Source organism: Toxorhynchites rutilus, chromosome 3 (genome assembly GCF_029784135.1).
Source record: "Toxorhynchites rutilus septentrionalis strain SRP chromosome 3, ASM2978413v1, whole genome shotgun sequence".
NCBI lineage: Eukaryota > Metazoa > Arthropoda > Insecta > Diptera > Culicidae > Toxorhynchites > Toxorhynchites rutilus.
Window position 1 is genome coordinate 133,820,647 of NC_073746.1, and position 18,623 is coordinate 133,839,269.

General features: G+C 36.8%; 1 protein-coding gene across 4 annotated transcripts in view; it reads left to right on the forward strand.

Annotated features, from left to right (window-relative positions):
- The window catches only part of LOC129777095 (uncharacterized), a 92,383-nt gene extending 81,127 nt beyond the window's left edge, over positions 1-11,256 (forward strand). For 3 of the 4 annotated variants that reach the window (XM_055783161.1, XM_055783163.1, XM_055783162.1), the window contains exons 10-13: positions 10,145-10,234; positions 10,301-10,474; positions 10,603-10,716; positions 10,830-11,256. In XM_055783161.1, the coding sequence (XP_055639136.1) occupies positions 10,145-10,234; positions 10,301-10,474; positions 10,603-10,716; positions 10,830-11,051 (600 nt within the window). In that variant the 3' untranslated portion in view covers positions 11,052-11,256. The remainder of the gene's footprint in view (positions 1-10,144; positions 10,235-10,300; positions 10,475-10,602; positions 10,717-10,829) is intronic. The other variant, XM_055783165.1, reaches the window with a different exon arrangement.
- The last annotated feature ends 7,367 nt before the right edge of the window (positions 11,257-18,623 follow it).

The window sequence follows — 18,623 nt, forward strand, 5'->3', positions numbered from 1 at the left end:
TTGGGCAGCAGCGGTTGGAAATGTTGCCAACAAAATAAATGGCTTTGCCGAGAGTGGAGAAGTCGCTCTGACCGGTAGATGCGTGGCATGAAATTTGCATTCGGTATTTCAATAGTGAACACTTTTTATTTGCATCGGATAATCCTGAGTGAAGTTTTTTGGTATCCAATCTAAAGTATAATACTTTTATACAGCCCGAATTCTGCTAGAGTAATAATTCTGACGAAAATTGGGTAACACAAATGTTTGCTCATTTCTAAACTTCACATTATCCCGATCAAGGTCCAAAAATCAAAAACTCCGTTTAGTTCGTATTTCCCCCCCGAACGGTAGCACCTTAAACAGTCTCGGCTATCTTCTTTGTTCTGCAAATCGGACGGCAGTAATATTTTATGGCACCCAGGGCGATCCGTGTATTTACTTTATTCCGAAAAATGAAAATCTCGGCCGAAACAAGTGGAAGATAATACGATTCTTTGGAAAGGAATATCACAAGTGCCATAAAACATCAAAACGAATCTGAAGCTTCAGACGCCACAGTTATTTACTGTTTGTCCTGTTCAAGTGCAAACAACGTTGCTCGGTAAAAGCTACCATCATCACCTTTGCTATCTTCTGACTGTAATCTCTTACCTCACACATTTCACACAAGCGTGTGAACGTTTCGTTGTTGTTTGGCAGTGAGTGGGTGTATAAATCTGTACGACGACAGAAATCTTTATACTTTTAAAGCGACAATTGGGTAACGATGAACACAGACAGAGCATTTGCGCTAGGAAATTGTTTTTCCCTTTTTTGTTGATGCAGAAGTCTAAGCAGTGAAATTTATTTGTGAGGTAATGAACAAATAACGAAATGTCAATGAATATCTTCAAATTTGCAATAATGATTTTAGATACATTTTCCGTGAGCTAGTGAAACTCGTATTGTATCAGGCATAAACACACATTTTCTTCTGAAAGAATCATTAGCGCTTTTAGATGTGAATAGCTTCAATTATTCCGTCATCTTTGATATTAACTATGTTTTGTATTGCGGTATGAAAAGGTGATTGTTTTCCGTTTCTTAACTTGGTAAATGAAAAAGGTATATGGAAATGATTTTTTGATTTTTACCAATCGATCGTTAGTTCAAAACTCAGGGCCCTCAGTTGACCATCTTTGTGTTGTTATAGAATAACTATATCCATGCAACAATCATCATGCTCTGTTTTTGGGGAAGCTCTATTGCAAAAAAAAAACATCGGGCTGTTGTGTTATTAATAACACAACAATGATCCGCTGTCCGGTCTGCTCAACAATGGAAAAATGACTACTGTTTAATTTACCATTCATAGAAACCATAAATATGTAACATGTACAGGATTAAACCCGGCTTTATTACAGCTAAAATACTAACGAGCCTAAATAAATAAACAAATGGGTTAAAATAATGTCTCTGTATTGAAAGGTTTTACAGGAACGTTAAAGGTTTCAAGTGAAAGCTGGTTGATAAGGTTAAATGGATTTGCTATTGATTCAGATGACAACTAATTATGTTATCCCACAAAATTTTCGAAGAAACGGGAGGTGATCGATTGTTAATTTCTTCCCGATTTTTTTGTCCATCACATTCACACACACCAAATATCTTCATAAACTATTCTAAACTCGAAAGTTTAAGCTTTAAAATGATGCATATCCCATCTCCATGCATTTTTCACTAAGTTACAGCATTTCGAATATCACCTAAAAATTTCGACATCGAACTTTGTTCCTCTAATTTTATTGTCGAGTGTATTATTCATTCCACATCCAACTTATGTATGTGAAGCATCACGAAAATAAACCAACCGTTATTTAGTCAGTGTTCCAGTGTGTTTTCATTATCCAAAGTGTTATATTTCTCTAGTATCATCTGTATCCAAACGGTCTTTCTCAAGTCCAAAATACCAGACATATTCAATTCCTGAGCTATCAACCTCGAGGCTTCCTTCAAACAAAGGACCCACCATTCCCACCACTGGTCAGAGCCACCAAATGGTCTTTTCGATTAGACTGCTTCATTAACTGCTTGTAGAAGAAATTCTGACTAACTGGCTGATATTGAATTATAGAGACTTAAACTCTGAGAGTTCATTCGTCTCTAGCCTCGAAAAGGGCCCGTGTGGACAGCTCCAATCCAAACTCCCTCCAGAACTGCCTTGAAAAAGATACTTCATCGTCGTTCGACGCTTTTTAGCAAACCGTGTCTGCTTTCGGCACCTCCAAACGAAGATCTGTTGAGAAGGAATTCGTGCACTCGATTTATTATTTAAGCTTTCGGCAGAATCTCACGAAATTTCAATCAACCCATCGTAGTGCGCATAAATCTCCGTCGAGTTGGGTTTATAAACCCAATGAATAGGCTTTTATATTTTACATTCTTTATTTCATACCACTTCAACTCTTACAACGCGTTTGTAGAACACTAATCCATGTAACAAACGACCCTTTTCAGAGCCGATATTTGGAATATAAGATTAGTGATATTTACGCACTTCTGAACAATTAACCGTTTGAATACGGGGGAGCGCGATAGCGCTCTTCTTGTTGTATGCTAAAAGTGCGGAAAGCGCGATAGCGCTCGTCTTGTTTTATGTTAGCACTAGCTGACCCGGCAAACTTCGTCCCGCCCAAAATTTGTTTTTTGTTATCAATACCTTCAAACATTCACGTTTTCTTACTATGAGCAAGTTCATGGGTCCAATCGTAGAACTGTTCATTGATTGATCTTCTAATCGACCCTTTAAAATAACCTTTTACTATAAAATTCCTAGTATTTCTAACAACACTCATCATTATAATATCACATTTTTTTCAGACACAATTCTCGTTCAAGATTTTTCAACCACTTGCAAATAACATGTTTCTCCGTTACATGGAATAAATGTTTTATACAGAAAATATGATAGAATAAAGACAGTCCTAAATCGGACAATTTCTTCCTCTTATCAACACATTCGGCGATACTTTTTTATTGGTATAGATAGAAGAAAATATAGGAGTGCGTTTCATCACGTTAAAATCCATTTCCAGTTTCGAACAAAGATCAATTTCGCTAGCGCAAACATCAAATGGACTAACAACACTTGTTTCGAAAATTTTCATTTGTCATGTTTGGTTGAAATATTTTTGGTTGATATATGTGTAATATTTTCATAAGACCCCCTCTCCATTCCAGAGGAGGGAGGGGTGTCATACCATCACAGAAACATTTCTTATACTCAAAAACCCTCACATCCCAAATTGTGCTTGATAAGTTCTCGAGTTATGCAGAAGTTTGTCTTTGTGTGCCCCCTGTAATTTGTTTTTCATTTGTATGGCAGTCCCCCACCCCTTATAGAGGGGGGGTGGAGAGTCTAATCACCATGTTAACATTTATTGCACTCTTAAACCTTCACATGTCAAACTTGGTTTCATTTTCTTGATTAATTCGCGAGTAATGCAGAAATTTGTGTTTCATTTGTATGGCAGCCCCCCCCCTTAGAGAGGGTGTGGAGAATCTAGCCACCATAGAAACATTTATTGCATCCTAAAACCTCCACATGCCAAATTTGGTTTCATTTTCTTGATTAATTCTCGAGTAATGCAGAAAGTTGTGTTTCATTTGTATGGCAGCACCAAACCGCCCCCCCCCCCTTTATACTTTGTGGACCGCTCACGAGATTTCTCGTGTTTCGCGTCCCATCCGTTGCGGACCGCTCACGAGATTACTCGTTTTCGCGTTCCTTCTTTACGGACTTGTGTGAGGTTAGTGGATAAAAGCTTTTGTGGCGTGCAAGTTTCTGTTCAACGTCTTGCTAGATTTCATGAATAATGAAAAAAAATTTCAATTGAAATAAATTGATTGTTTATCAAGTAACAACCTTCAAAATCATGCCAATTAGATAGAGAATTGAATCATTCATCTTTCCACAAAATTCATTTTTTCTTGATCGTGACAAGGAAAAGTTGGGGGGCCTCCGTAGCCACATTGGTTGCGCGTTCGCTTAGTAAGCGATCAATCGTGAGTTCGAAACTCAGGGCCCTCATTGACCATCTTTGTGTTGTTATAGAATAACTACGTCCACGCAACAATCATCAGCGATGGAGATCGATCCACGGTCGAAATATGATCGATTCATCCATACAACTGCTCTGCTCTGCAAGACACATCGGGCTGCTGTTCTATAAATAACTCAACAATGATCAATCAACTGTCTCCGCTGTCCGGTCTAACTGGATAATGGAAGAACAGATAGAAAACTCTTACGCCTAAATGGCTGCTACTGTGTAAATGTGTACTATATGGAATGGTATAGAAGGGAATACTCTAACGCCGAAAAATGGAAACTGTGTAATGTGCTAATTATAGATATGATAAATATGTGACATGTACACGATTAAAATTCGGCTCTGTTACAGATAAAATGCCAATGAGCCTAAAATAAATAAAAGGGACAAAAAAAAAAAAAAAGGAAAAGTTATAGACTGAAACGTGAGCATGGGTCAATATAGGAAAATATACAGAATTTTTGAAAATCAATAAAAGTTCGACTAGAGTTATTGATGTTATTCGATAGAGAAATATTTTACCTATCTTCCAGCCACAATTTCATTAATCTGAAATGGATCTGAGAAAAGCTATAGGCCAAGTTATATGGGAGAAATAAATTATTTTAATGAAAATTGAAAAAAAAAATATTTGAAAGGTCCGAAAACACATTCTCAATTCTATATAATATTCTTATTCAATATTCTTTATCGAATAGTACCCATTCGATAAAAAATATTTTTATTTATCTTTAGCCATCTTATTTCTAAGTTTTTATTTTCATTGGTCTGAAAAGGGTATGAGAAAAGTTATAGCTCCAAGACCTATACAACTTGTATGGGGGAAATTAATTAATTTAAAGAAAATTTAAAAAAGTTATTTGAAAGAACCCAAAACATATTTTTGAGATGATACTCATTGGATAGAGAATACTTTCATCCATCTTCAGCCATATTTTCGTTGGATGAAGATGGATGTTGTTAATAAATTTATCGAACATGGAAATAGAACTTTTTCACACTCGAAAAAAAAAATGAAGGAACAGAGTGCGAAGTCAGAATTTTTAGATGATTTTCGAAATGCTTTAAAATCGTGAAATATCAACGATGTATGAAGATGTAGTGGACAAAAATATCGTAAAGAAATGAGAAATCGATTTCTTTCTGTTTTTTCAAAGATAGCAAATACAATTAATGTTATCAACTATCTTTCATTCGATTTCTATAACGTTGTTGTGGACTATTCAGTACTGAGATATTATTGTATGAACGAAAAATTTCGAATTCGTATGTGATAATAAATAGTTCAATAAATAATAATCGAAAAACAGTTTTGAAAATTCTAATAAATTCTATACACCCAGGATTTTTCTACGTGGGGGATAGAATTTTGTTATAATTTGCCGCGGTACACTACAGTAGATGTACTTTGAGTATTTTCTCGAATTTTCATTTCCAAGCCTATTGAGAATAGGGAAAAAAAGAAAACCCCTTTTTTCACTGTAGTTCTTATAGTGAACCATATAGGAGAATTATCTCATTTTTATCTGAAAAAAATCAAACATATCTATAAAAGACATAGGAACACATTTGAATACGAATTATAGTAGTACTGAATCTCTAAATTCTAGAAAAAAAAATCAATAATTCAAGATCTATTTTAGTACTTCAATTTATTATGAATTTATTTTTTGATTATATATTTAGATATATCATAGCAAGATACACTTTCAATATTTTTTTTCAATTTTCTATCTCGAAGCTATTGAGAATGGTGTGCTAAAAATTGAAAGGTAAGTTTTTCACCATAGATCCTATGGTGAATTACATAGGGATTCCAAAAGTAGGCAAAATTTCTATACAATTGGAATTTTTACTTCCTTTTTACTTTTTACCTCCTTACCCAGCATGACCCTTTCCCCCGTACAACTCGTGAACGTTTTGGTCAATAACTTTTCTCATACCCTTTTTCGGACCAATGAAAATTTGATCAAAGATAAATAAAAATATTCTTTATCGAATGAGTACTATCTCGAGAATGTGTTTTCGGTCCTTTCAAATGACTTTTTTCAATTTTCTTTAAAATAATTTTTTCTCTCATACAACTTGGCTTATAACTTTTCTCACATTCTTTTCCGATTAATAAAATTGTGGCTGGAAGATACATAAAATATTCCTCTATCGATTAACATCGACCTTTTTTGATTTTTAAAAATGCTGTATATTTTCCCTCATTGACCCATGCTCACGTTTCAGTCTATAACTTTTCTCTGTCACGATCAAGAAAAAAATGAATTATGTGGAAAGATGAATGATTCAATTCTCTATCTAATAAGCATGATTTTGAAGGTTGTTACTTGAAAAACAACCAATTTATTTCAACTGGAATAATATATTCATCAAATCCAGAAACAGAAACTTGCACGCAACAAAAACTTTTATCCACTGAACTTTCATCGGCTAACTTCACACATAGAGGCGAATGAACTGCAAAGTTTAAAGCCTCTTCAAAACTTGCAAGCAAAGCAAGCAACTTCACACAAGTCAAAACGTGCGGTCCCAAGCGTATGTCTTACAAATTTTTTCCCGGTCCTTGAAGTGTTACAGAGGGGTGTGGAGAGTCTAACCACCATAGAAACATTTATTGCACCCTAAAACCTTCACATGCCAAATTTTGTTTCATTTGCTTGGTTAATCCTCGAGTAATGCAGAAATTTGTGTTTCATTTGTATGGCAGCCCCCTCTTAGAGAGGAGGGGGGGTCTCAAACTATCACGAAAACCTTCCCCGGCCCCAAAAATCCCTACATACCAATTTTCATGATGATCGGCTCAGTAGTTTCCGAGTCCATAAGAATCAGACAGACAGACAGAAATCCATTTATATATATATATATATATATAGATTTTCGAATTGTCATCTTTTAACGTAGGATTTCGTCTCTGGGAACATTTGCAAAAGAGAACTTCACGCGCTTTGTCCAGCAAACTAAACTTTTGTGACCTAATCAGCTTTCTACGATCATTGGATGTTAGATTAAAATATATACATTTTTGGCATTTTTGGCATATACTCACAAAATTTGCTCCGCACTCAAAGGGTTAAAAGAATTAAATTCAAAAACATGCAACTTGTGCTTTCTCACTTGATAATATCATCAATCCCACTTGATGTTGATTCAAAAACTTGAAAAATAGTTTTTAACTCATCGTCGTGGTGTCTCTAAATTTTTTACACATTAAAGCCCATATTGTCTCCAATAAATTGTTATTCATTTCATCCTGGGCAAACGAAAAATAATTTTTATGGCATTTTAAAATTTGCATGTTTCTTATAAAAATTTCTAACTCAAAAACTATTAGGTGTACCGGTGAGTTTCGTCGGTTTTCCAACAGATGGTGTAACTTTATTATTATTCCAGTGAATCAAATTTCCAGACATTCGTTGGAAAGCTACTATCATTGCGCGTCTTTTTTAGTATATGTCAAAAAGTTGAAGCGTAAACAACATAGTTTTTTGCCACTTCGAATATGTCGAATTTCGTACCAACGAGAGTGTTTTTGCGGGGAGTGTTACTTCATTACTTCAATATGAAGAAAAAAGCTGCGAAAAGTCATTGCATTTTGGTGGAAGTTTATGAAGACTTGGAAGACGAAGAACGTTCGGACCGCCAAAATAGTTTGAAGATGAAGAATTGGAAGATTGACCCGATCAAGATCCGTCGCAAACGCAATAAGAACTTGCAGATACACTTGGAGTAGCTTAGCAAATCATATCCGATCGTTTAAAAGCAATGGGAATAATCCGAAAGATAGGACATTGAGTGCCGTATGAATTGAAGCTACGAACAACTGCTCTAACGGTATAGAAGAAACGTTTTTTGCATCTAATCGTTACTGGCCATGAAAAGTGGGTCCATTACAATCCTAAATGTCGGGCAACGTATGGATACCCCGGACATGCATCAACATCGACGGCCGCGCGGAATGTTCACGGCCAGAAGGTCATGCTGTCTATTCGGTGGGACCAACTGGGTGTGGTGTACTATGAGCTGTCAGAACCGAATGAAACCCATCCGGGGGACCTCTACCGACGACAATTGATGCGTTTGAGCCATGCACTGAAGGAAAAACGGCCATAATACGAGTAAAGACACGATAAAGTTATTTTGCAGCACGACAATGCTCGGCCGCATGTCGCGAAACCGGTCTAAACATACTTGGAAACGCAGAAATGTGAGGTCCTATCCCACTCGCCGTATTCTCCAGTCATTGCTCGGTCCGATTACTATCTTTTTCGATCGATGTAACATGGCCTGATTGTCCAGCACTTCTCCAATTTTGATGAAGTCAAAAATTGGATCGATTCGTGGTTAACCGACAAACCGGCCGATTAATTCCGCAAAGGGATCCGTGAATTGCCAGAATGATGGGAAGAAGTTGTGACTAGCGATGTACAATACTCTGAATATTAAATTTGTAACCATTTTTGCAAGATAAAGCATTAATTTTTGAAAAAAAACTAAGAAACTTACCGGTACTCCTATTATAATACATACAAAATTCAAATAGAAAATTACACTGAAAGAATACTTTTCTTTGAAAAAAACAAAAAAAAATAAAAATAATCCTAATTTTGTTTAAGTTTTAGATCTCAGTGAAATATGGACATTTGTCTAAGACGGCAGCTCTCTATCTTTTATAGTTTCTGGATTATGTGGAATTTTGTATGGAGACTCCTGAAAAACTTATGTTTTATTCGTAAAATTTTTGTGTGTAAATTGTCTCGTTTGACATGTTCTTGACGTGTTTCTAATATATTTTTAAAAAACGATTGAAATATCTGAAAAGGCAACACAAAATAATTTATCTTTATGACAATGCCTCGTCATACCAAGCAAGACCGGCCAGGGAAAAGATTGAGCTACTCAACTACTGTATGACGTTTATTCAACAGATTCGGATCATTCTGATAACTTTTTTTTTTCATCGATGATACACCCACTCTACTTCAGTACTTCAATTCTGCGAAAATGACTCGATGAACAAATAATTTCTGACAAGATTTTGATAAATTGCCTCAAAACTGAAAAAAAATCCTTTAAATGACCATTGTTTTGAATGCAATATATCAAATATTTTAATTTTTAAGAACATTAAACGTGTATTTTTAATGAAAAAAGTACGGTCTATTAATTTTGATCGATAGAAGGCAGTTATAACTGCCTAGTTGGCATCTGTTTGATCTCAGGATGAACAGTCATCCAATACAAAACAAAAACTGTCAAACAATGCCAAAAACTTGTGTAATCTAGGTTTACGAGAATTTTGTTAAATGTACGGATTTCTTTTTCAGCAACTGTACTGCTTGGGAATCTAAATACATGTCGCAATGCTTCCTCTGAAGCTTACAAAATAAAGATACAGAATAATAAAAGTTCATAAATGTAAAAAATTACTCACAAACAGAGTAAATACAAGAAAATCTTAATATCCAACGACTATCGTATTGGATACTTGATTTTAGAAAAAAGCGCTTTTACATAATTACCATTAGTAAAACAAATCGAAGGCAAATGTATAGTACCTATCTATTATTAGCTATATCTGCGTTCATTTAACTGATTAACGATAATTAGCTTCTCTATCCTCCCCCGGAAGATTTGTACCACTGGTGATGCGCCTTCTATAATGTAAATTCATTGCCGCCATTGCCGGCATCTTGCCGTACATCATCAACAGGCTACATAAATTAGCGGTTCATTTACCACCCATTTTGTCAGACAAGTCGATTGTTCTCTTTGATTGTTAATTAAATGATGATGTGAACCAGATGGTGCCATTCGCCACCCAAACACAATTGGGGAGTATATATGCGTAGGTGGTCTTCTATACACTGGAGATTGTCATGACTTATGTTAGAAATACTGCTGATACTAGTTGCGTTGTTCTGGGGAAGCTCAGTCGACTGCATTCGGAACCATTTGGTGATTTTGAGTGTTAACTTCCACATTTTTTGCTTTTCCTCCGTTAAAAAAACCATAACTATATCAGTACAATCTACAAGACTCATAATGTTATGCATTTATTTAAGGGTGACGTCACGGACACCCTCTCGAGAAGGCGCAGCAGTTATAATATCGAGTTTGTCCGTGCTCCCAAGGGCGGCGGAAGTGCTTCAAAGGTAATAATTTCATCCAATTTCAAAACAAAATACTTCAAACATACACTTTCCAAATCAATTCGGTAGGTGGATTTGCTGAAATCGGCACTGGAAATCAATAACAAAATCTCCCATCCGCACCTGCGGAAAGATGGCAAAGCGTCGGATCAGTCGCTGAATTCCAAACGAGCGGACAGTGCACCGCGGTTGAATCCGGCGAAGAATATTTCACAGCCGGCGCTAAGTGCCGTTGTCGATGAGGTGAGTTGTGGATGGCCATCGGCTGTTGAGCCATTTTCCTGTGCCAATTTGTTCCTAACATTGCAATGCTTTATGTGTTATTGTGGTTTGTGAAAAAAAAACGCTTTATATGTTTTCGGGATCAATAGATGGGCATACCGTCGGTTTTAAGTCGACACCGGAAAAAGCATCATCAGAGCGGTATTTTGGTTATGAAGGCCACTAGTCACGACGCCGATTTGGATCTGAGAAATTATCTGCGGGTAAAATGTTTAACCATTATGTTCTAATTGCATGCTTACTTTCGATGTTTACTCGTTATCTGTGATTTGAGTGTGTGGTAGAAATTCATGTCTTTTTCCCTATATTAATTCAGGAAGCCGATCGTCGTGAGTCCATCACAGAAGTGGACATGGACCACTACAAAGCCGAGTTAGCCAAGCAAGCAAGAGCACACGTGCTGAATGACATCCCGGAGCGTCCAGTCGAACCAAGCGATATGGTTGGCAACAGCCCAGTCATCGTTCCTGCTGTAGTTATCGGCTCCGCCAATGGAACCAGCATAATAGACAATCAGACTTCCAAAAACGAAACTTGATAGTGATTTGTCGCATTAGTACCTGCATTTTACCGTATCTCAGAGGCAATGTCATCTACTATTAAATCAAACTAAATACTGTAGTTATTTTTCAGTCTGTTATTGTTGATTAGCATAGTTGGTATTTTGTAGTACGTTATTGAAGTTACGTTTTGTAGAATCTGAATAATTACAACGCTGATAATACATTCGGAATTATATTTTATGACGATGATGACTTTCGTAGTGTTTTTTTTCGAAAATGAAAAATGCCGATCGAAATTTAAGATGAATCAAAGTAAAAATAGTCGTTGAATACACAAAAAATGTTTAAAACTTCTCCCTTATTACAGGATTTGGATTTTTTATAGCTTCAACTATCAACTAATCTGCACCAAAAAAAATTAAAAAAAAAACATAAAAGAAATCTGTTTCCTTACACCAAATTTTCAACCTGAAACTTTTGGATCAAACGATTCCACATTTTTCGTATAACTTGACGTAATATTTGTATAGCACAAAAATGTGTCGTTTTTCGTCCAACATCAAACTTTCTAGGGAAAAGGACAGATTGATTTATTTAACCGATGACACAGTAAGAAGCAGGGAAAGTGTGGGAAATACGGAAGAACGGAAGGGCCTCCGTAGCCGAATTGGTTGCATGTCCGCTACTAAGCGAACGAGTATGAGCTCATAACTCAGGGCCCCTCAACTGACCGTCTTTGTGTGTGTTGTTCTAGCTACTACATCCACGCAACAATTATCATGTGACGGTAATCCCAGCCCCTTACCGCTCACATTACGGTCTGCTGCATCAATAATTGGTGCTATTTATAATACAACAATGGAAGCCTCATATCAACAATCCTGCTGTGTATGGCTCAACTGTGAAAAATACAATAGGAATATTCTTACGCCGAAAAAGGCGACATGTGTCGTGTATCAACAAAATAGGAATACTCTTAGGCCTAAATGGCTACTGCGTAATAGATAAAAATGTGTATCGGTGAGATAGGAATACTCTTACGCCTTAAATGGCTACTGTGTAATATACAACATGAGTAAAAATGTACACGAATAAATTCGGCTCTGTTACAGCTGAATTGCTAAATGAGCCTAATAAAAATAAAACAGATGAGATAAAAATCGAGGGGTTGTATCCGAGACACGACCGCTTAGGACGTAGGACTGCGCAATCTTTTGTTTTTATTTTTTTTTGGTTTATCATTTCGGATATTATTTGCGAATACGTCGAAAAATCATAAATGAAGTAAAAAGTTCCAGGGACCCTGAAAAGGTTTAATGGCTTGCGTGGTTCTGTAGAATCATTTCGAGAAGCAACGATTCTTTCTTGCCTTTGCGAGAGCAATACACTAATTGATCATATGTCGCAATTTGTTTCTTTATATGCACGCATTGCACTGAGTATTCAACGAGAGGCATCTTCCGTGCATCGCCATCCAACAAGCATCGAACACGCGTCTAAGGGTGGGTTTAGACTAGTGATATATTCATGTGAAGAAATATGATGAGATTTATAGAAATCGCATCAACCGTTTACACTAGCGTGAACATCTATAATGAATATATTCATATCTTAGGTGAATTTATTCACCTGAAGTAGAACTGCATCCAACTATAGTGATTTCTCACCAGTGAGAAATTCACAAGCGTTTACATATGCTGAATTTATTCAAGTTATATATACCTCGAATAAGTGTATCATATTTATTCTCACCCGTTTACACCTATTTTCACGTGAATAAATCCATCTATATTTATAGATCTCCCTAATGTAAACCCGCCATAACAAATGCACACATTTGTAGCGATAAAAATGAAACATCGCGAGAATGACCGTTTATGAAAAATTGTTTCTCGACTCTCGGTCAAAACCGTCAACAATTCTAGGAGTTTGTTGCATTAGAGCAGAACCGATGCGCACGAGAGCAAATACGAATGGCAACTAAAAGCATCGAAGGTGTGATATTCACATATACAGGAAATGAAAAATTTCTATGTTTCGAGCAACGAAAACAAGGAACACACTCAAAGCCAAACACTGATGGCTAGAAGCGACCTATAATCATTTGCACTCTTTTTTTTTTTTCACCTGATTTGCCATGGCTCCGATGGTTGTACAGTAATTTACATTTAATGCGACATTTCGCTAATTGGACAAACCTGTAATGCAACACGTTTAATTGGACATTTTTACCTGTAATTGGAGCTTTTTTGTTAAGCTTCAGTTCGGGGCCCAAAATATGGACCCGCATTGAAAGTTGCCACCAGACGTCGACACTGTACCACTTTCATCGCCAATGCCCAATTACAGGTCAAAATCACCTCCAATGCGACACTGAGTGGTGCCTCGACATGTCGCATTAAATGTAAATTACTGTATTAATTACAATACCAGATGCACTTCAAGTGAAATAGTCGCTAGCGTTCATAGCTCGAGGGGCAACACAAAACACAAAACGAGCGGAATAAGCAACCTCCGTTGTTTCGGGCACAGAAAGATTCTGAGATTTTTCCTCAGAGGAGACGCAATACATATACGCTAGCGACAGCCTACTTACTATGCAAGGGTGGAGTTTACTTCGCCAATATTCTCTTTTCGGGGATATCCTTGTTTCTATTCTAGCGGCTGCATAAATTGCCCGTTATTGATAGCTCTGTTCGGGAATACACACAAATGGACAGAACAAATGCATGGGGAAATGGGAATGCTTACAATTTTCATCAATTTGAACCATAAACAGACTATGGGGTTGTATTGTATAGCATATCAATCAAATCTTAGAAAATTTTCGATTCGATTGGTTTATATTATTGAATGGCGTTAACTTTCCCTATGAAACTTTTGCCGTCTCAATATATGCATTAACTAGCGTCATTTATTAATATTTAGTTGGGTTTGTTAAGCCAAATAACAATCCTTAAATGTATTCCGAGGGGCAAGCTCTAAAATACGCGTGACCACAGTGCAAATCGAAGGAAATCGATTGGTATGCAAATCGTTAAAATCCGTTCGCAGCAAAAATAGTTATCAAGGTTAACTTTATATCATAAAAGACGGGTGGGTAATGTCGGGGACATAACCGGAGTGACGTAGGACTATACAAAGGGGACAGCTATTGCTAAATATATATTTTAAATTTATTGTTTTATTTTCTTCTCCTATGTGAATACCTACCTATCTACCTGACAAATGGATTAGTTTACTGTTTACTCTTTATGAACATGTTGGGGTTCTGAAAAGAACCTTTGGTGTTGTGTTTTTGCGTTTTTTTACAAACTTGATTCTTGATTTTTTTCTGAAGGCTTTGTACTTATTAAATGTTCAACGCCGGGCATCTTTCGGCGTATGCACATATCGTACAATCAAAGTGATGGCAGTGATAGGGAATGCATAGGTGGTCATCAGCTCATTCACTATCACATATTTCACTATTGAGTACATTACCGTACCTTAAACTGTGGTTTCGGAGACGAATGAATTGTAAGATTTGTAATCTCCGCAAACAAAGTAAATAAAAATGAAAAAGAACTGAGGTTTTGGAGACGAACTCTACGATCTGTCGAGAAATAAACGAGCTATAAGCGTTCTGAAAAACCAACAGTAAATACACGGATGGATGACATTCTGATTTTTTTTTTTAATTCGTTTATTTTTACAGGCTCAGTTACTTAAGTTTAAAGGAGCCGAATTCTTAAATATATTTTTAAAACTATATATATATAGAAACAATTTTCTTACATCTATGGTTAGTAAGGTGGAAAACCGATTACTCGCGGTGTACTCGAGTTTAGAAGGGTGACATATTTTTAGGAGAAGGATGGGATATAAGGAAATTGTAACAATGTTGATGAGCACTCAATTCTTAAATCTATTCGTATATCTATAGTTTATTTACATTTCAACTTATTCTACTATTTATAGCAAGGGGACGAATTACCCGCGAAGGAAGGAAAGGAGGGTATAAGGATGTAGGGACAATCACACATGAAGATCTATAACTTTAAGGAAAACATATATATATATATGGGACATGTAATCAAGGTCTAACCGAGCCAACACATCTCTCACCGGCACATTGGGCTGTCTTCCTCGGGCCCGAAGGGAGTTTTCTAAATTCGATCTGGCGACCAGATACACCTCGCACGACCAAACAATGTGCTCGATGTCGTGATAACCTTGGCCAAACATTCGGATTAAAGTCCTTTAAAATAAGAACAGAGCAGCAGGAAATACATAGCTCATCATGTTGCTCCTTAGATATTTTTCTATACAATGCAGATGTAACGTCAGTCAATTTTCAACATCAGTTATCAACCAAAGAAAGCAGTTCTTGCTACCAAGGAAATTCGTTAATGCCATCCTGCATACAATGTGGTGTAATTTGAAGCCACTTTTAATTCATGGGTTTGTTAAAACTGAATGGGTTTGTGAAAACTGAATGATCAATTTAAAAGACCCCAACCACCAATAAGTTCAAGAACAAGCATAAACAAAATAAATCAGTTTATATTATATGTCATATTATGTCACTTTCGAATGCATTGGTGTTGTGAAAAACTTTTAATAACTCTTCTTTGAAAGGTTTAATGGCCCTGAAAAGCACCGTGTTGTACGGTGGCGGTCTATCTGCTGCCGTTTTGCGATTGCGTTTGCCACTCGCTGAAACTAGTTGTTGCCACCGAACCGAATGTGCTCTGTTCTGTAAGCGGGTTTTCTTATTGTCGTGAGCAGCTTCGCAAGCCAACTCGAGCACTCCGGCGGCCGAAATTCTATAACCGCTATTAGGTATACTGGTGCTCAGGCACCAATCCGTTGATGCGATGTGATGTGAAACGATGCCATACAACCACCCTGATATACGGTTTGAAAGAGATATATTTTTCAGCGGATCCGCGCGTTTTGTACTTTAGCGGTACACGATTACAGGATAGAGACAAATTGGCAAACTCAGCCAAAGGGGCGAGTCCAACGAGACGAACGAATGAGCGTTAAAAGGCAGCGATGGCAAAAAAAATACATTCATTACGATTTGTTCGCTCGTTGGATTCACATGCAGGCTAAAAAGGGTCCTTTTCAGGATCACAAAAATATCTTTAATCTAAAGAGTTTATTGTTTTGTTATTATCGATATCCTCATATTGTTCGGCTAAACCTTCCTGTTTAACGATTGCGTTTGCCACTCGCCACAGCTTTCACAGTTGGAAAATTTCTTCCCATCCAGCTTGTGACATGTTGTACAGTAAATTATATTTAATGCGACGTACCGAAGCACCACTCAGTGTCGCATTAGAGGCGATTTTAACCTGTAATTAAACATTTGCGATGACAGTGGTACAGTGTCGACTTTCAATGGGGGGGTCATAATTTGGACCCCGAAGTCTATGTTTACAAAAAAGTCCAAATAAATATGTCGCATTACAGGTCCGTTCAATTAGCTAAATGTCGACTGTACTTTCAATCTAGAAGCAAGTTAAGAATTGGTGAAAATTGAATAATCGGGAAAGTCCCCAACCATCAATAAGCTCAGAATAACTGTCAAATTCTCATACTCATCATATCCTGGAAAACAAATTATGAAAAAATCAATTTGTGTTTTATTATTATTTGGGATATTGTTTCAGAAAGCATTGAACTGTATTTCGTAAACTCTATTTTGGAAGGTTTAATGGCCCTGAAAAGCGCCGTGTTTTATGGAATGGTTCCAATTTAGAAAACTTAGTACTCGTGGTTTTGAAAAAAAACCACGCCCTTGATGCCGCCTTGTTCTGGATTTGCCACCAAAGTAGTTTGTATAAAGAACAAGCTTTTTTCTTCTGCTATCTGCTGCCGTTTTGCGATTGCGTTTGCCACTCGCCACTCGTTGCAATTGCCTGTTGTTGTCTTGATGTCCACCGAACCGAATGTGGTCTGTTCTGAATGCGGATTTTCTTATCGTCGCGAGCAGCTTTGCCAGCTAACTCGATCACTCCGGCGGCCGAAACTATATATCGCCGACTAGGTGGACTGGTGCACTGGTACTAACGCGCTCGGCCTAGCTACCCTTGCGGAGCAATTGTCGAATACACCTACGGGAAATTGCAGACCAACACGGTTCGAGCGGGATTTTGCCATTCCCTTTACCTTTTCTCCTTTGCCATGTCCAGACATGGCTGCTTGTGTTGGTTTGTTGATGTGATGTGATGCGAAACGATGTGGTGTACGGTTTGGATGAGAATGATCGTTACGGCAGCGGAGCGGGGATTTTTAAGCTGACTGGCTGGCTTGAGAATTACGCATGTGTGAGACTGCGACCAATGTTTCGTTCATTTTTTTTTCTTTTTCCTTTCCAATCGTGCTTCATTGTATTTCGCTGCTGCTCTGGTTGCTCGTTTTGGTCGATATGATTTGAGGAGCACAAAATAGACCAATCAAAAATGGGCACATAGTGCATTTGAACAATGCTTGATATTTCACAATGATTCAATGATTTATCTCAAGGAAAATGAAATGTTATTCGTTATGATAGACGCGTAGATATATTTCCTATCAATTGATGCAAAAACCTTTGCGATCTATTGAGAAATGCTCGAGTTATAAGCGTTCCAAATCTTGCATTTTTTCCTACTTGTTCAGTGCCTAGATTTCCATTTCACTCCCTATATCTTCCGGTTAGACGTAGTCCTACGTCAAAAACGTGAGCTGTTTTCTGATTTGGCACCCTTAATGTAAGACGCTGTCCCTGCTTGCAGTCAGCAGCTGGGCAGTTCACATTTGGTGATTTGAATTCCGCTTAGGCGGGTTCACAAATTACTTCACGCTAAAATTGTGGTTTTGTGGACCCCCTAACCCCCTATGCAACAATATGCAACGCAAGACAAATCCCTCTCCTCCTTAAATTACGTAACGCTAACATAATCAAAGTTAATACCGCTTGCAAAATTTTCATAACGCTTCGATTTTTTTTTAGGTAATGAAAATATCAATGTAAAAAACACCAACAAAATTTTTATCAACGAATGAAATACATAAAATTGTTTAGATTATCATAAAAATACAAGAAAAATTGTTTTGAAATTACACTGAAAAAAAATAATAGAATTTATTTTTCTCAAAAACTTATTTTTAGTTACAGAACATAACAGAGAAAAAGTTATGTTCTACGACAACTTTTTCATGTTTTCTTTAAAAAATACAACTAATCCCAATTTTATTTTATGTCAAGTGTATTCAACTAAATTTTGGATCTTTTTAAAATATGAACTTTTATCGAACATTCTATCTTGTTTCTAGTTTCTGGAATACGTGGCATTTTTGGAATGGAGACATATGTTCTTGAAGTGTTGCTTGATGGAAATTTGAAAAAGTTGTTGTAACACCCAAAATTGATTTTTAGCTCATGTTTTGTCATCCCGATTTATTACATTAAATGGAAGAAATTTCGATAAGTTCATAGAATTTTGAACGAACAAAGACGGAAAATCACATCTGTTGGGTTTGATGCTTTCAAACCATCTGGTATTTAGCTGGGAAGAACAAGGGCTGGTATAAATTAATATCAATTTACAAACATACCTATTGCTTGGTACAAT